This window comes from Scyliorhinus torazame, chromosome 1, assembly GCF_047496885.1.
Source record: "Scyliorhinus torazame isolate Kashiwa2021f chromosome 1, sScyTor2.1, whole genome shotgun sequence".
In the NCBI taxonomy this organism is placed as follows: Eukaryota; Metazoa; Chordata; class Chondrichthyes; order Carcharhiniformes; family Scyliorhinidae; genus Scyliorhinus; species Scyliorhinus torazame.
Window position 1 is genome coordinate 175,381,897 of NC_092707.1, and position 19,563 is coordinate 175,401,459.

Sequence of the window (19,563 nt, forward strand, 5' to 3'; positions counted from 1 at the left end):
TGCACCGCGGCCGCCCTTGGTATCATACTTCCTGCGCTAGCTTTCCCCGATAGTGTGGTGGCCCCCGCCACCCGGGGCTGATCTTACCCCTGTCCCATGCTCGCTAACTAACTATCCGTGCCCTCTGTCTTTGCCTCACCCTCTCTCGCGTTCCCTTCCCTGTAATCTGATCTTTCGGATCAAAGCGAGGCAGTCCAGTCCCGCGCAAACAAAGTGCGTGTCCATCATAGTTCTTTTTTTCTCTCTTTTCTCCTCTGCCTCAGCATTGCCTTGCCTGCCTTTGTCTCGGCCGTTCATCCAAACAAACCCGTTCGCCTCTGCTGGAGTGCTGAAGTAACGTTCCTTATTTTGGAACGTGACCCAGAGCCTTGCTGGGAACAGCATTTTAAATTTCACTCTGTTCTTGTACAGTGACGATTTCGCCTGGTTGAACTCGGCCCTGCGTTTTGCCAAGTCCACCCCAATGTCTTGATGGACCCGGATCCTATGTCCTTCCCAGCTGCTCGCCTTTGTCTGCCTCACCCACCTCAGGATCCTCTCACGATGCTGATAATGATGCTGATAATGATGCAGTTTCACGATTATTGCCTTCGTTATTCCCCCGCTTTGGGCTTTGGCTGGAGCGATCTGTGCACTCTGTTGATCTCCGGCAGGTTAGGGAAGCTGTACCGCCCAACTAGGTTGCCCAGCATTTGGGCCACATAGCCGGTCGGGTCCCTGCCCTCGATCCCCTGTGGCAGAGCCACGATCCGAATATTTTGGCGTCGGGATCTATTCTCCTGCTCGGGTCGTCGGTCTGCCTGTGGCCGGGGATCCCTTGCCTCATGGGTCCACCAACTCGTCCATCTGCTGTTCGTTGCCTTTTCCTCTGCTCCTGCCATCTCTGCGGCCTCTTGATCTCCCGTTTGCTGGTATGATGGTTCTGTTCTTTCCCTTTCTATTAATTGTGGGTGAGATGCTAACGCAATTGTGGGCTAATTTTGGCTAAATGTGCCTATTTGGCTATGTTCTGAAGGAGAGCCTGATGTGTGTCTGCTCAGCACATAACCATCACCGGAAGTCCCTGATTGCTGATGAGTTGAGTTCAGCAATGGCTGAGATCTTACAAGTAGCTCCCTGCTCTTAAATCTAATTTACAGTGGCAAAGAAAGGTCACTTGGAGGGAGAGGAGTTTAATTTTGCTGAGCATTCACTATAATTTACTATGAACAGCCAAAACAAGCCAGTTTTAATAAGTCCACAATGCTGGCGGCGAATTTTGTGGCCTGAATAGTTGGGAAATCAGCAACAACCCCTGCATCTTCAATATGTGCTGTTGGTCAGCAATCCTATGCAACAGAAACCGGGCCCACAAAATTACCCGCTCATCATCGAAACAAAATAGCCAAAATATTTTAGTAATCAATGAATTGATTTACCTCAATGGGATAATATCTATTTGTACAAATAGTTCTCTATAATCAGAATGTTTATTTTCATTATACAAGTCTATCTTACCTGGAAGTAAGCAGTATTATCTTTCACATGTTGTTCGACACAGCAACACAGCTGTTTGATCCAGTGCCATTGTGTCTTAAGTGCTGCACTGTATGCCTGGAAAATGTCAAAGTGCTTAATCAAAACCTGAATGAATAGTGCTTTAAGCACCTTTATGAAGCAACTATCGCACGATATGAAGAGACTGCATCATTTGTTATTACATTGGACAAGGATGCACATGCTTCATCATTGACTAGTTGAACCTTCCCTAACAGAACTTATAATATCTTCAGGCCAACAAATTACTTTCTGAGATGCAAACGCAGCACCAATTGGACACTGCAAGAACACACAAAAAGCATAGGATATTTAATAAGAGCGGGAGCTGAGAGTCAGAGCACAGATTTAAAAAGAGCGGGAGCTGAGAGGGACATCGCTGGGCAGCGAGCTGAGTTTGAAAAACAATTCGGGAGAGACATCACAGGAAAACAATAAGATCATTGGTTGGTAAGTAATGGCTAATTTGCATGAGCTATTCTAACGTACTTTCAGATTAAAGAAAAAAAGAGAAATAATTTACAGATTAGAAATACTAAAAATAGCTGGAAATTTAAAAAAAACAAGTTAAATAAAATAGAGATGCAGGGCCAGGTGATGTGTTGTTCCTGCATGATGTGGGAGCTGGTGGACCCCATTGTGGTTCACAGTGACCACATCTGTACTAAGTATTGGTTGCTTGAGGAACTCCGACTTACAGTTGATGAGCTGGATTCTGAGTTTTGGTCGCTGTGACACATCAGAGAGGGGGAAAGAGGTACCTGGACACTGTTGCAGAAGGCAGTCACACCCTTAGACTAACTAACATGAATTCAGCCAGTGGTCAGGGACAGGAGGATGTGGCTGCGAGTGAGGCAGGTAGAGGGATCCAGGAGGTAGGGCTGCAGGAGCCTCAGCCCTTGACCTTGTCCAACACATTTGAGATTTTTGATCCACGTGTAGTCAGGAACAGGGACTGCATGGAGAATGAGCAAACTGACCACAGCACTGTGGTACAGGTCAGGTTATCTCATCTGGGCTACAGAGGAAATTGGTGGGAGGTTAAAGATCCCGTTGTCATGGTCCACATAGATACCAATGACATAGGTAAGAATAGAGGTTGTGCTCAAGGAATATGAGCAGCTAGGGGCTAAATTAAAAAGCCCCAATAATAATAATAATCGCTTGTCACAAGTAGGCTTCAATGAAGTTACTGTGAAACTGTGAAAAGCCCCTCGTCACCACATTCCGGCGCCTGTCCGGGGAGGCCGGTAATAATCTCTGGATTACTACCTAAACCATGAGCCAATTGGCACAGGGCCAATAAGATTAAAGGGGTAAACGTGTGGTTCAAAGGTTGGTGCGGGAAAATTGGGTTTGAATTAATGAGACATTGGCAGGGCACTGGGGAAGGAGGGGGCTGTTCTGGTGGGACGGTCCTGACCTGAATCAAGCTGGGACTAGGGTCCTGGCAAATCGCATTATTGAGGCTGTAGATAGGGCTTTAAACTAAATAGTGTGTGTGTGGAGGGGGGTTCAGTTATATGGAAAATTAGAAAATCAAAGTCAAAGGAAAAGTGAGAGTTCAAGTTAATGATAAGGACTTCAAAACGAGTTGAAGAGGCCCAGGGCTCAGGAGAGGTTAGTAAAGTTTCCAGAGCATGTAATAGTCAGAGAGTGTAGAAAGTGGCAGGAATCCAACTTCAGGCACAGCAAAAAAGGGGACAGTCACTGTGGGACTGAGGGCGTTGTATCTAAATGCGCAGAGTATACAAAACAAGCTAAATGAGCTTATTGCGCACATTGACATTTTTATGTACGATGTTGTGAGCATCACAGAGAAGTGGCTGCAAAGGGGATTAGAGCTAAGATCTAAATATCCAAGGCTATATGTCCTATCGAAAGGACAAGCAGATAGACAAAGGGGAAGGGGTAGCATTGTTGGTAAGAAATTAATTTAAATGATAGCAAGAAGAGATATCGGGTCAGAAGGCATAGAATCTCTGTGGGTAGAGTTGAGGAAGTGCAAAGGAAAAAAAGACCCTGATAGGAGTTATGTACAGGCCCCCTAGCAGTAGTCCGGATGTGGGACAGAAAATAAATCAGGAGATAGAAAAGGCATATAAGAAAGGCAATATTGCAATAATCATGGGGGACTTCAATACGCAGGAGGACTGCGAAAATCAGGTTGGTAGTGGATGCCAAGAAAAGGAATTTATGGAATGTCTGCGAGATGGTTTTTTTGGAGCAGCTTATGGTAGAGCCCACGAGGGAACAAGCAATTCTGGATTTAGTGATGTGTAATGGGGCAGACTTGATTAGGGAATTTAAGGTGAAGGAACTCTTAGGGGCCAGTGACCACAATATGATAGAATTCACCCTGCAGTTTGAGGGGAGCTGGAACAGATGTAACTGAATAAATGCAACTACAAAGACATGAGTGAGGAGCTGGCTCGAGTTGATTGGAAGAGGAGCCTAGCAGGGAAGACAGTGGAACAGATATGGCAGGAGTGTTGGGGGTATTCGGGAGGCACAATAGAAATTCATCCCATGGAGGAGGAAACATGCTAAGGGGAGGACAAGGCAACCATGACTGACAAGGGATGTCAAAGACCGCATACAAGCAAAGGAAAAAACATACAAAGTGGTGAGGATTAGTGGGAAGCCAGAGGATTGGGAAGCCTTTAAAAGCAAGCAGAGGACAACTAAAAAAAGCAATAAGGGGTGGGGGGGTGGGGAGAAGATGAAATATGAGTGGAAGCTAGCTAGTAATATAAAAGACAATTGCAAGAGATTTCTTCGATATATAAAAGGTAAGAGAGAGACAAGAATGGATATTGGACCACTGGAAAATGAGGCTGGAGAAGTAGTAATTGGGAACAAAGAAATGAGGGGAACTGAGTAGGTACATTTGCATCAGTCTTCACAGTGGAAGATACCAGTGGCATACCAGAACTTCAAGAGAGTCAGGGGGCAAGAGGTGAATGAAGTGGCCATCAACAAGGAGAAAGTGGCCATCACTAAGCTGGGGAAGGTGGATAAATCACTGAGACCAGATGGACTACACCCCAGGGTTCTGAAAGAGAAAGCTGAGGTGATTGTGGAGGCATTGGTGATGATCTTTCTGAAATCACTGGAGGCAGGGAGGGTCCCAGAGGACTGGAAAATGGCTAACGTAGCATCCCTGTTTAAGAAGGGCGGGAGGCAGAAGACTGGAAATTATGAGCCGGTTAGCCCAACTTCAGTTCTTGGTAAGATTTTAAGAGTTTATTATTAAGGATGAGATTGCAGAGTAGTTAGAAGTGCATGGTAAAATAGGACTGAGTCAGCACGGATTTGTCAAGGAGAGGTCACGTCTGACACATCTGGTGGAATTCATGGCGCCAAGGACCCGGTTTCGATCCTGGTCCAGGGTCACTGTCCTATGTGGCGTTTGCGCATTCTCCCTGTGTCTGTATGGGTCTCACCCCCACAACCAAAGATGTGCACTGTAGGTGGATTGACCACGCTAAATTGCTCCTGAATTGGAAAAATGGAAAAAAATGAATTGGGTACTTGAATTTTTTTAAGAAATCCCGCCAAATCTGTTGGAATTCTTAGAGGAGGTAACAAGTAGACACAGGAGAACCAGTGGACGTGATCTATTTGCATTTCCGGAATGCCTTTGATAAGGTGCCATACAGGAGGCTATTAAATACGATAAGAGCCCATGGTGTTAGGGGCACGGTACTGGCATGGATACCGGGGATGGTTTAGCACACTGGGCTAAACAGCTGGCTTGTAATGCAGAACAAGGCAGCAGCACAAGGTAGCAGCACATGTTCAATTCCCGTACCAGCCACCCCGAACAGGCGCCGGAATGTGGCGATGAGGGGCTTTTCACAGTAACTTCATTGAAGCCTGCTTGTGACAATAAGCGATTATTATTATGGATAGAGGATTGGCTGACTGGCAGAAGGCAGAGAGTCGGGATAAAGGGGTCCTTCTCAGGATGGCAACCGGTGACTAGTGATGTTCCACAGGGGACAGTGCTGGGACCACAGCTATTCACAATACACATTAATGATCTGGAAGAAGGAACTGAAGGCACTATTGCTAAGTTTGCAGACAATAGACTTCCAGAGGAGACCATGGAGTGAGTGGTTGCACATTTGGTGGCTCCCACTCATGGCGGTTTTTTCGGATCTTTTCCCCAGTTAACAGGTGGACGCGATGCGGAATAAAGGTGCAGGAGAGTGAGGGGAAGTGATTGACCCTCTGGCGTATGGAGCTGAGGGCTAGAACCATCGAAAAAGAGAGAATCAGTCGGTGGGAGCTGGTGCGCCGCCTGCGATGCATGTGGAGATGGCGGAGGGGCAGGGAGCTGCCCTGCCGGCTCAATGGTCAACGGACCAGCTGGTGAGTGTCTTGAACGAGATGTTCACCCAGCAATGGAAGGAAAGTCTAGAGAACCTGGCCCGGGCGGTGATTCGATCAGGTCTGTGGGTGAATGCGTGGAAACGATAATGGCGGCCCAGGGTCAGGCGATCCAGCAAATGGAGGAGGAGGCAGGGGAACACGAGGAGCAGTTTGCCTCGATGGCAGCGGAGATGGGGGTGATGTGCAATGAGCAGAGGTGGCTTCAGGAGAAGATTGAAGACCTAGAGAACTGGTCCCGCAGGCAGAATTGGAGGATCGTGGGCCTGCCGGAGGGGAGTGAAGGAGCCAATGCTGGCACGTCTGTGGGGGGAATGCTGAAGAAGCTGCTCGGAGAGGTTGCATTTGCACGGCTCTTGGAAGTGGATCGAGCGCACAGGACGCTAATGAGGAAGCCCCAGGGGAACGAGCTGTCGAGGGTGATGGTGGTGCGGTTGCACCGGTTCCTGAACGAGGAGCGAATGATGAGGTGGGCCAAGCAGACGAGGCGCTGCACCTGGGAGGGCAGTGAAATCTGAGCGTACCAGGACCTGGGTGCAGAGTTGGCCAAGAGGAGAGCGAGCTTTAACAAGGTCAAGGCAGCCTTCTACAAGGAGGAGGTGAAGTTTGAACTTTGGTGGAGGTGCTGGGATGTTGCTGTAAACTTGCGTTTGGGGCCATTTCTTTCTTTTTCGGCTTCAGGTTTGTTCTTTGTCCTTTGTTAAGGGATGGGGGGTTGGTCTCTTTGTTTGGGCTTGGGGAGGGGTTGTTTTTGGTTTGTTTGCACTAATGTTCGAGCGGGTGGGGGGGGGGGGGGGGGAGATCAGCGGGGGTGGGATGCTAAGTGCCATGGGCGTGGGCTGGGCGGGCTAGTTCATGGAAGTGTAATGGGGGGGGGGGTGAGTGAGTGAGTGGAGGGTTAGTGGGGGGATAGGGGCGGGAGGGGAAGTACTGCTGACAGGGGAAGGGTATTTACAGTGCAAAAGGGAGGATGATTATTGGGGGGGGGGGGGGGGGGGGGGGGGGGGGCGCTTGTTGGCGCCGGAGTCGAGAATAGGTGAGAGACTTGTTGGCGCCGGAGTCGAGAGTCACCAGGCTAGCTGGGTGAGCTGGTCTACGGAAGCCAGGTGGGGGGGGTGTATTTAGTTAGTTTATGGCAGGGGTTAGGTTACAGGGTGTTGTTGCTAGGGGGGAGGGGGAGGGGGGGGGGGTAGTTGTTCTGTTGACGAGGGAGGGACTTAGGTGCAGGAGCATGGAGATCGGAGGTGGGGGCTGCCAGGAGGCGGGCCACGGGAAGTGCGACACAGGCGCTGGGGGCGGCCCCAAGAAAGGGGATGGCTGATCGGCGGGGGGGGGGGGGCACAGTGCCCCTCAACCAGGGGCACAGGTGCTCGCGCATCTGAGGGAGCTTAAAGCGGATGTGATAATGCTTCAGGAGACGGATCTGAAAGTAGCTGACCAGGTCAGATTGAGGAAGGGCTGGATTGGCCAGGTCTTCCACTCGGGGCTGGATACTAAAACCACGGGGGGGACGCGATTTTGGTCAACAAACGGGTGCAATTTGAGGTGGGCAGCACAATCTCGGATGGGGGAGGTAGATTTGTCATGGTGAGTGGCAAGCTCAAGGGTGTGAGGGTAGTTTGGGTCAATGTATATGCCCCATATTGGGACGATGTGGACTTTATAAAGAGACTGCTGGGGAAGATACCTGGCCTGAACTCGCACAGGCTGATTATGGGAGGGGATTTTAACGCAGTCCTTGACCCCGGCCTAGACCGGTCGTGTTCAAGAACGTGTAAGATGCAGACAATGGCAAAAGAACTGAGGGGGTTCGTGGAGCAAATGGGGGGGGGGATTGATCCATGGAGGGCTAGTCGGCCGACGGGGAGGGAATTTTTGTTCTATTCACATGTCCATAAGGTTTATTCCGAATTGATTTTTTTCATCATGAGCAGGGATTTGTTAGCGGGGGTGACGGATGTAGAATATTCGGCGATCGCTATTTCGGACCATGCCCCGCACAGGGTTGATCTGCAGGTTTTCAAGGAAAGTTTTCAGCGCCCTCAATGGAGGCTAGAGGTCGTATTGTTAGCGGATGAGGCGGTGTGTGAGAGGGGGAGGATATGTATACAAAACTACCTGCAGGTCAATGACATAGAGGAAGTCTCAGCTGCGGTGCTCTGGGAGGCAGTGGTGAGAGGGGAGCTGATCTTGATTCGAGCACATAGAGACAGGACGGACAGGGCAGAAATGGACTGCCTGGTAAGGGAGATCTTACAGGTAGACAGGAGATACGCGGAGACCCCGAGGGCAGAGGTATTAAGGGAACGATGCTTGGGGTGTTGTCCACAGGTAAGGCTGTGGACAGAGCAGCTTAGGAAGGCGAGGGGTGCAATTTACGAGCATGAGGAGAAAGCCAGTAGAATGCTGGCACAGCAACTGAGGAAGGGGGAAGCGGCCAGGGAAATAGGGAAGGTAGTCGACGGGGGGGACGGGGGGCGACTTGGTCGGGGTTCGGCGGGGCTGAACATGGTGTTCAGGGACTTCCATAGCGAGCTTTACTCCTCGGAACCACCCCCCCCTCCCCCCCGCCCCCACCCCGGGACAGGGGGGTGGCGAGACGCTTTCTTGATGAACCAACCTTTCCAAAAGTGGGCATGGGATTGGTAGATGGGTTGGGGGCCCCGATAAGGACTGATAAAATACTGGTGGGCTTGAGGGCCATGCAATCGGGTACCCGTGGGTGAAGATGGTGATGCTCGAGAGGAACTGAGGGGAAGGGGAGCTGGCGCTGCCACTGCCAAAGTTCAGTAATTACTACTGGGCGACCAACATTGCTATGATAAGCAAGTGGATGGTGGGAGCGGGGTCGGTTTGGGGGTGGATGGAGGCAGTTTCGTTCAAGGGGACCAGTTTGGCAGCCCTCATTACGGCGCCCCTGCCGCTCCCGTCTGCACGGTACTCCACCAGCCCCATAGTGGTGGCGACTTTGCGGATCTGGGGCCAATGGAGAAGGCATGTGGGGGGGGAATGGGAGCATCGGTTTGGTCCCCAATTTGCGACAATCACTGGTTTGCCCCATGGAATATGGACGGTGGGTTCCGAGCATGGCAGAGGGCTGGGATTGAGAGGATGGGGGATTTGTTCTTGGAAGGGAGCTTCCCGAGCATGAGGGCATTAGAGGAGAAATATGGGCTGGCGAGAGGGGATGGGTTCAGGTACCTGCAGGTGCGGGACTTTCTACGCAGACAGATTCCATCCTTCCCACGCCTGCCACTCAGGGGGATCCAGGACAGGGTAGTGACCAGTGGGTGGGTGGGGGAGGGGAGGGTCTTGGATATATATATATATAAATAACTTATGGGAGCGGAGGGGTCACAGACCGAGGAGCTGAAACTTAAGTGGGAAGAGGAGCTCGGAGGAGAGATAGAAGCGGGCTTATGGGCGGAGGCGTTGAGCAGGGTAAACACGACCGCAACATGTGCCAGGCTCAGCCTGATTCAATTTACGGTCATCCACCGGGCCCACATGACGGTGGCCCAGATGAGTAAATTGTTCGGATTGGAGGGCAGGTGCGCCCGATGTTCGGGAGGACCTGCGAAACACGTCCACATGTTTTGGGCATGTCCAAAACTCAGGGGGTACTGGCAGGGGTTCGCGGATGTTATGCCCCGGGTACTGAAAACAGGGGTGGTGATGAGTCCAGAGGTGGCTATTTTTGGGGTTTCGGATGACCCGGGAGTTCAAGAGAAGAGAGAGAGGCTGACGTTTTGGCCTTTGCTTCCCTGGTAGCCCGGCGACGAATTCTGTTGGCATGGAGGGACTCAAAACCTCCGAAGTCGGATGCCTGGCTATCAGATATGGCGAGCTTTCTCGGTATGGAGAAGATTAAGTTCGCTTTGAGAGGGTCACTGTGTGAGTTCGCCCGGAGGTGGCAACTTTTCTTCGCGGAAAATTAATCGTCAGCAGGGGGATGAAGTGGGTGGGGGGGGTTTAGGGTGACGTAGGTTAGGGGGGTTGTTAGGCTGGTCCTTGTGGGAGGGGAGCTGGGTTTCTTGAACTATAATGATTGTTTTTTGCCCACTGTTTTATATTATTGTTGTTTATTTTGCCAAAATGTCTTAAAAAATTGTTTATTAAAAAAAAAAGGAAGGAGGATCGATAACGGTGGGCGCCCGAGGGCGGGCCTAGAGGGACTATCGTTGATCGGGGGTGGGGGGGCTGGATGCAGGGTGCCCCCCCCGACCAGGCTGGTCACCTGGAACGTGCGAGGATTGAATGGGCCGGTTAAGAGGGCCCATGTGTTCGTACACTTAAAACAATTGAAGGCGGATGTGGCCATGCTACAACAGATGCACCTGAAGGTGGGGGACCAGATTAGGCTGAGGAAGGGATGGGTTGGGCAAGTATTTCATTCAGGATTGAACATTTCCACACCCTATCCCCGTAACCCCAACTAACCTTTTTTGGACACCAAGGGCAATTTAGTATAGCCAGTCCACCTAACCTGCACATCTTTGGACTGTGGGAGGAAACCGGAGCACCCAGAGGAAATCCACACTGACACGGGGAGAACGTGCAGACTGCCGGGAATCAAACCTGGGACACTGGAGCTGTGAAGCAACTGTGCTAACCACCGTGCTGCCCACGGGGCATGATCCGACACCACTATTGCCGAATAATCAACATCTACTACCCCTGCCAACAACGTCTTATCCACCACGAAGAGATGGGGAGATTACCACGTTATGGTAAGTGGGAAATTGGAGGGGATGCCGGTGGTGTTAGTCAACATCTATGTCCCAACTGGGGTGATGTGGAATTTATGAGGTGGGTGCCGGAGAAGATTCTGGACCTGCACTCTCATCCGCTGATTATGAATACGGCCCTGGAACCGAGGCTGGACCAGCTGAGCTCGAGGTCAGGGAGGGTGTTGGCAAGGACTAAGGAGCTTCGGGGGTTCACGGAACACATGGGAGGTGGGGGTTTGATCCGTTGTGATTTGGGAGGCCGAGGGAGAAAGAATTTTTGTTTTACTGCCATGTGCACAAGGTGTACATCTGAATAGATTTCTTTGTGGTGGATGAGACGTTGGCAGGGTAGTAAATGTCAATTATTCGGCAATAGTGGTGTCGGATCATGCCCCGCACTGGATAGATTTACGAGTGAGCAAGGGGTGGTGGGAGCACCAGCAATGGAGGCTTGAGGTGGGACTGTTAGCGGAGGAAGAGGTGTGTGAGCGAGTGAGGAAGACCATCCGGGGGAGGCACTGCAAGCAGTGGTCAGGGGGGAGTTTATTTTGATTCGGGCACACAGGGAGAAGGCGGAGTGGATGGAGATAGAATGACTAGTTAGTGGAAGAAATCCTGCAGGTGGACAGGAGATGTGCACAGGTCCCAGAGGAAGGGCTGTTAATGGAACGCCACAGGCTGCAAATGAAATTTGGGTTGTTATCCACGGGTAAGGCGGTAGGGTAGTTGCGACGGGTGAGAGGGGCAGTATATGTGTATGGGGAGAAAGCGAGCAGGATGTTAGCGCACCAGTTGAGGAAGCAGGAGGCAGTGACAGAAATAGGGAAAGTGAAGGACACAGGTGGGAATACGGTCTTGGACCCGGCAGGGGTGAATGGGGTGTTTAGGGAGTTTTATAATAAATTGTATAAATCGGAACCCCCAGCTAGGGAAGAGGGGATGAGGCGGTTTCTGGGAGGGTTGGAGTTTCCGAAGGTTGATGAGGAGTTGGTGGAGGACCTGGGGGCTCTAATTGGGGTTGTAGAAGTAATAGAGGGGTTGGAGGCGATGCAATCGGGTAAGGCCTGGGGACCGGACGGGTACCCGGTGGAATGTTATAAGAAGTTCTCGGGGATGTTGGGACCGCTGTTGGTAAGGGCCTTCAATGACGCAAAGGAATTAGGAGTGCTCCCCCCGACATTGTCACAGGCGCGATCTCCCTCATTTTAAAACGGAATAAGGATCTGGAAAACCGTGAGTCGCACAGGCCGATCTCCCTGTTAAATGTGGGTGCCAAACTATTGGCAAAGATCCTGGCCACAAGGATCAAAGACCGTATCCCAGGAGTAATCAGGGAGGACCAGACGGGGTTCGTTCAGGGGCAGCACTTGGCGACCAACATTAGGAGGTTGCTCAACGTAATTATGATGCCTCTAGAGGGGCGAGAGGTTGAGGTGGTGGTGGCCATGGGCACAGAGAAGGCCTTTAATCAGGTGGAGTGGGAATATTTATGGGAGGTGCTGGGGTGGTTTGGGTTTGGGCAGGGATTCGTGGATTGGGTCCGGTTGCTATACCAGGCACGAGTGGCGAGTGTGCGGATGAATCGGGTGAGATCAGATTACTTCAGGTTGCACCGGGGGACGAGACAGGGATGTTTACTTTCCCCACTGTTGTTTTCCTTGGCTAGTGCTGTTGGCATTGAGGGCGTCGAGGGTCTGGCAGGGGATAGTATGGCGGGGCGGGGGGGGGGGGGGGGGGGGGGGGGGGGGAGTCTTGCTCTACGCGGACGATCTGCTTCTGTACATATCGGACCCGCTGGGGGGAATTGGAGGGATTATGGGGATATTAGAAGACTTCGACCGTTTTTCAGGATTCAAATTGAATATGGGTAAGAGTGAGTGAGGTCTTTGCGATCCAGGCGAGGGGGCAGGAGAAGAGATTGGGTGAAATGCCGTTCAAGATGCTGGGAGGGAGCTTTCGATATTTGAGTATCCAAGTGGTGCGGGAATGGGTGCAGCTGCATAAACTGAATTTGGGGCGGCTGATAGAACCAACGAGGGGGTCTTTCGGAGGTGGGACATGTTACCGTTGTCACTGGCAGAGCGGGTACAGACAGTGAAAATGAGGTATTTGTTTTCCAGAGCCTCCCAATTTTTATCCCAAGGCGTTCTTCAAAAAGGTGAATGCAGAGATCTTGGGATTTGTTTGGGTGGGTAAAACCCCACAGGTGAAGAAGGTGCTGCTGGAGCAGGGGCGTGTGGGGGGGGGGGAGAAAGAGATGTTGGGGGCGAGACCTCCCGAATTTCATTAACTACTACTGGGCGGCGAATATTGGGATGGTCAGGAACGGGTAGTGGGGGAAGGATCGGTATGGGAGTGGGTGGAGATGGCATCCTGTAAGGACACGAGTTTGGGGGCACTCTTAACCACACCTTTGCCATTCTCACCGGCTCGGTACTCCATAAGCCCGGTAGTAGTGGCAGCCCTGAGGGTGTGGGAACAGTGGAGACAGCACAAGGGTTAGAGGGGTCAGTGTGGGCACCGGTATGTGATAACCACCGGATCGCGTTTCGGAGGTGGTAGCGGGCAGAGATTGAGAGATTTGGGGATGTCTTAATTGAGGAGGGTTTCCTGAGCTTGGAAGAGCAGGAGGAGGAGTTTGAATTGCCGGAGGAATGGGTTCCGGGATCTACAGGTGAGGGATTTTGTGCAGAGGTAGTTTTCAACCTTCCCGCACCTGTCGCCGCAGGGGCTACAGGATAAGGTGGTGTCGAGAACAAGAGTAGGAGAGGGAAAGGTCTCAGAGATCTATGAGGAGCTGATTGAGTGGGAGGGAGCCCCAATAGGGGAGGCGAAGAGAAAGTGGGGAGAGTTGCTGGGTGGGGAGTTGGAGACCGGCTTACGGGAGGAGGCCCTGAGAAGAGTTAATGCATCCTCGTCGTGCACCAGGCTCAGCCAGATACTGGTTGGGTACAGGCCGATGTCCTGGCCTTTGCCTCCCTGGTGGCCCGGAGACGGATCTTACTAGGGTGAGGGACTCGGAGCCCCCGGAGACAGGGGTGCGGGTTAGCGACATGGCGGGGTTTCTCAGATTCGAAAAAATTAAATTCCGCTTAAGAGGTTCGTTGTTATATGCAGGTTTGAGACTTTGCCAGAAAGGAGATACAGAGCTTCCCAGTAGAGCCGGCTTCCACATTGCTGGAGAAGGTGCTGATGGCAGGGGACTAGAGAAGGGGGTAGTATCGGCGGTTTACAGGGCTATTTTGGAGGAGGAGAAGGCGCCGCTAGAAAGGATCAAGGCAAAGTGGGAGGAAGAGTTGGGAGAGGGTATGGAGGAGGGGTTCTGGTGAGAGGTGCTCCGGAGGATGAACGCCTCCACCTCGTGTGCGAGGTTGGGGCTGATACAGTTGAAGGTGGTGTACAGAGCGCACCGTACAAGGGCGAGGATGAGCCACCTCTTTGAGGGGGTAGAAGATGTATGTGAATATTGCGGGGGGGGGCGTCCCAGCAAACCATGTTCATATGTTTTGGGCCTGTCCAAAGCTAGAGGATTACTGGAAAGAGGTGTTTAGGGTGATCTCTAAAGTGGTGCACGTGGAACTGGACCCGGGCCTTCGGGAGGCCATATTCAGGGTGTTGGTTCAGCAGGGGTTGGAAACGGGCATGGAGGTAGATGTTGTAGCCGTCGCCTCGTTGATCGCCCGAAGGCAGATTCTGTTAGGGTGGAGATCAACCTCTCCACCCTGTGCCCTGGCGTGGCAGGGGGACCTGTTGGAATTCTTGACGCTTGAAAAGATAAAATCTGAACTGAGGGGAAGGATGGAGGGGTTCTACAATTTATGGACATTATTCATTATGCACGTTCAAGAATTGGATCATATCGAACATTAGGGGGGTTGGGGGCTGGGAGGGTTGGGGGGAGGGGGACTGTATATGTTAACGGTGACTATGGGTGATTCCTGATTCCTCTTTGTCATTTGTTTATGTTGACATGCGGGCTAATGTTTGGGGGTTTGGTGGGAGGATGGGATCGTTGTTATTCATATGGGGATTGACATTACTTTCGTTACTGATTATTGTTGGCTGTAAATTTGGGAGAAAATGTGAAAAAGGAGAATTTAAAAAATATTAAAAAAAAAAAAAAGGTTTGTTGCAGGGGTTTGCTCGGAGGTGGCAGCTATTCGTTGACTTCTCCGAAAAAAATTAAGCTGTCAGCAGGAGGGTGGGGGGGAAAAGGGGAGGCATGGGAGAGATGAGTAAGGATAGGAGAACCTACGGAGGGTGGTTGGGGAAGGTGACAATATTTGTGTAAGCCATGTTGGCTGGGGTCTGTGCCCAAGGGTTTGTTGGTTATATTGTTGTGTTTTTGTTGAAATTTGATGTTTAAAATTGTTAAAATTATAAATGCTTCAATAAAATATTTTCTAAAAAAAAAGTTTGCAGATGATACAAAGATATGTAGAGGGACAGGTTGTGTTGGGGAAGCAGAGAGGCTGCAGAAGGAGCTGGACAGACGAGGAGTGAGCAAAGAAGTAGTAGATAGAATACGATGTAAAAAATGTGAGGTTATGCACTTTGGTAGGAAGAATAGAGGCATAGACTATTTTCTTAATGGGAAAAGGCTTCGGAAATCAGAAGCGCAAAGGGACTTAGAAGTCCTAGTTCAGGCTTCTCTTACGGTTAATATGCAAGTTCAGTTGGCAGTTTGGAAGGCAAATGCAAGGTTTGCATTTATGTCGAGAGGGCTAGAATACAAGAGCAGGAATGTATTATTGAGGCTGTATAAGGCTCTGGTCAGATCCCACTTGCAGTATTATGAGCAGTTTTGGGCCCCATATCTAATGAAGGATGTGCTGGCCTTGGAGAGGGTCCAGAGGAGCTTCACAAGAATGATCCTCGGAATGAAGGACTTGTCATATGAGAAGCAGTGGAGGACTCTGGGTCTGTACTCGATGGAGTTTAGAACGAGAAGGGGGGATCTCATTGAAATTTACAGAATACGGAGAGGCCCAGACAGAATGAATGTAGAGAGGATGTTTCCACTAGTAGGAGAAACTAGAACCCGAGAGCACAGACTCAGACTGAAGGGACCATCCTTTAAAACAGAGACAGGAGGAATTTCTTCAGCCAGAGGGTGGTGAATCTGTGGAACTCATTGCCATAGAAGGCTGTGGAGGCCAAGTCACTGAGTGTCTTTAAGACAGCGATAGAAAGACTCTTGATTATTAAGGGGATCATGGGTTATGGGAGAAGGCAGAAGAATAGGAATGAGAAACAGATCAGCCATGATTGAATAGTGGAGCAGAGTCGGTGGGCTGAATGGCCTAATTCTGCTCCTACGTCTTATTTGTCTTATATGCATAATCAGTTCGTATGGTTAGTCTGATTTTTTCGTATTCCCATTAACGGTGCTGACTGAAGATGGACAGTGGGTGTGGCTGACAAGACCAGCACCTGCTGTCCATCCCTAATTGCCCCTGAACGGAGTTGCAGAAGGACAGTTACGTGTCAACCACATTGCTGAGAGTCTGGAGTCACATGCAGGCCAGCCTGGGTAAAGGTGGCAGATTTCATCCCTGAAGCACTTTAGTGAATCAGATGGGATTTTACGACAAATGATGATAGTTTCATGGCCATCATTACTGACACTACATTTAGTATTCCAGGTTTATTAATCAAATTTAAATTCACCAACTGCTCTGGTGGGATTTGAACCCATGTTCCCATAAACATTAGCCTGGGTCTCTGGATATGAGCCCAGTGACATTACTACTGTGCCAGTATTTCCCCCAAGATTCTCTGTGGAATATTTAAGGAGCAAGTGCAAAATTATATGATATGAAATCTCTTGGAAATATTATGCATCTAACAATGTAGCATATATTGCATTGCTTAAATTGATCTTATTCATGGATTTCTGTCTTGCTATTACTTTGTTACTTTTGATTGAATTTCAAGACCGTTGTAAAATACACATTTTGAATGTTAAAAAAAGTAAAACATGGACAATGTGCTTTCTTTTCACTTTTGCTCAGCAGTGATGTTATTATCCCGCAACTCTGTATAAATTGGTGCACATTGGGCAGCATGTTGGTGGTGGTTAGCACTGCTGCCTCCGGCACAGAGGACCCGGGCTCGATCCCGGACCCAGGTCACAGTCTGTGTGCAGTTTACACATTCTTCCCATGTCTGCGTGGGTTTCAGTCCCACAACCCAAAGACGTGCAGTGTAGGTGGAATGGCCACACTGAATGTCCCCTTAATTGGGAAAAAAAATAATTGGTACTCTAAATTTATTTAGAAAAAAAAAAATTGGTGCATATCAGTTCTATAGTCAAAATAACTAAATGCAAGTTTTTCTAACTCTGAAGACGAGGAAGTTCTGCTTAAAAATATTTGTCCATTACAACTGGAGAATACGGTAAAATGTTGGTTATTAATTCGCCTATTGTTTTTTAATATCTGCTCTTTTAAATTTACAGAAAATGTCAAAAATAATTTATTCCTATTTTTAACCCCCTCAGTATGACTATCTAAATGACATAATCATAAACCACCCGATTCCGCAACTCTACGTGAATGCCCTATTCCCCTAATCTTGTGACGCTAAATGTATTCGTACGGTCATGAATTTAGTATACGGTCTTAGTATTAACATTGTTCCCCAATTTATTAGCAGATGCATCTTCAGCAAATAGAATTGTGACAAAATGTACCACATATACGGGCTGAAATTTGTTAAAACCAAAGCAACAAGCAGCAAGTGAGTGCAAATGAAACTGGGATTTGAGCAGTTTCCTGTGACTACCGAGAACAACCAACATTATTTTTAAATTTAAAAAAAATTAAGCATGATTGAAGCAGCCTTAGTCTCATAACAATTTAAATGCATAATGGATTGAACAACAGAGGGGAGCTATAATTCAGATTTACTTCTGTCATGAAATCAAATCTCAATAATGATTTGTCAAACTTCATATATCAGCAGAACAAATTACCTCAACTGTCTGCCTGGCTGGGTGATTCTCCAATGAAAGCTGTTCTCCTGTCTCCTGGTGGGATTTGATAACCTTCTGTTTCTGCTCCAGTTCTTTCTTCAATTCCTAGAGGAGATATGAAGAGTTATTATTAAACTAACCTTCACTCAAATATTTTAATGATCACATCAATTATTGAGGTGCATAGAGACAAGAGTAAAAACAACTCTGAAGAAAAATAAATACAACTGCCAGTAGCAAAGATTAGAGCAGGATCTTGGAATTTTAATCAAGGTCAGCAAATGGGAGGAAGAAGGACAAATGATTCCCCGGTAACCAAAACCAGGAGCACAGTATTAGGTTTTGAATCAGCACCCTGATGTTGGGGCCAAACGGGGGTCTCAGCTTGCCTCGTGTACGGAGCAGTCACCCAGCATTGATTTTCACCAATTTGGAGGAGGCAGGGTGGGGAACAATTTCAGGTGACCTGCAGGTGCAGCTGTGGCTCAACAAAGAGGTCTCAAGACCTGCCATCCTCTTGCAATTGTCCTTTAATTACCTCTGTCTGAAACCCACGTGCAGTTTTATGCCCATGTGCTTCGTTCATTTCTACCCCATGGTACAAATCCCTGCTGATTTTCCAATTAATGTTGACAAACACTTGCTCAGTTGTCATGTGAGTGTCCCTTTAAGAAAGGTTTGGTCTCATCATGTAACTCTTTGCACGGCTTTAGTGATGTCATTTTGTGGGTGGAGATGGGCTGTGGCTGTCAGATTAGGGTGTTTTGGGGGTTTCAGTTTTTGTTTGGTTGCTTTGGACTGCAGAAGAGAAAGAAGTGTTTACCCTGTTTTTCTCTATTTTCATTTTAAAAGCTATTCCAGTAAAAAGCAGATTGGGTGTGACAAACTGCCTTTCTCATTTTAAAGATAGAGTTGTTTTCCGGAAGGAGTTTGAAACTGCAGGTTGAAACTGGATCAGAATCTCAGAGAAAGGACCAGTTCCATTCAAGTGTGAGTAGTGTCCTGGGCCATGCCCTTGAAAGGAGTTTTGGTTTATTGGATTTTGTTACTGAATTGGACGGCTATGGTGGAATTCATTAAGTGTTATATACATAGATTACTGGAGCTGTTGTGTTGTCTTTATGTTTGTAATTGATAAAAAATATATATGTATACATAATATATATGTTAACTACATTCTTAGAATAAACCTTGTTTTGATTAAAGAGCCTAGGAAGTCTGATGAATCACACCTGACGCAAAGGTGTTTGTGCTCATCCTAGCCAAATTCAACATAAAGGTTATAGGTCGGGGGAACTCATAATACACTTTGCCGTTTCTAAGCCCTGATCCATAACAGTGAAATGCTCATAAATCACCTGTTAGTTTTTCAACCAGTCACTATTTTACAAACATTAAAGTTAATATTTTCATGATGCTATAAAATTCAGTGGAGAGATGGTTAGTAGTTTCTCTCATTAATGTGCCCCAGTCGTCAAATTAAGTGAACAGGTAGAATCTGTCAGTGAGGGAACATCAATCTGTTACCTTGGTTTAATCTTTGTACTTTTCACAGGATTGTTTGGACATAAACTGGCATATGGCAATTGCATTAGTACAAGTTCTATTAATCCTCATGTTTTGGCCATTTTCTTTTGTTTTTGTCAACCATATGCTTCATTAATCTCTAACCTCACCACAACTGTTATTTTGGGGTGCATTGGAGGAGTGGAAAGTATCACCTCTGTTCATGTGTCAGCAATGGTTCAGTTGATCCATGGTTCAACACTTTCACCTCTGAATCAGAAGGTTATGGATTCAAGTCACACTCCTGAACTTGAGCAGAACAATCTAGGCTGATAATCTAGTGAAATATTGAGGGAGTACTGCATTATCAGAGGTGCCATCTTTTAGATAAGCCATTCAACGGAGTTCCCACCTGCTCTC

At 48.7% G+C, this 19,563-nt stretch overlaps 1 protein-coding gene across 28 annotated transcripts in view; it reads right to left on the reverse strand.

Moving 5' to 3' along the window:
• Window positions 1-19,563, reverse strand: part of macf1a (microtubule actin crosslinking factor 1a) — a 999,246-nt gene that overhangs the window by 390,257 nt on the left and 589,426 nt on the right. For all 28 annotated transcript variants that reach the window (XM_072501197.1, XM_072501201.1, XM_072501190.1 and 25 more), the window contains exons 18-19: window positions 17,638-17,742; window positions 1,498-1,593 (exon numbers count right to left, since the gene is read on the reverse strand). In XM_072501197.1, the coding sequence (XP_072357298.1) occupies window positions 1,498-1,593; window positions 17,638-17,742 (201 nt within the window). The remainder of the gene's footprint in view (window positions 1-1,497; window positions 1,594-17,637; window positions 17,743-19,563) is intronic.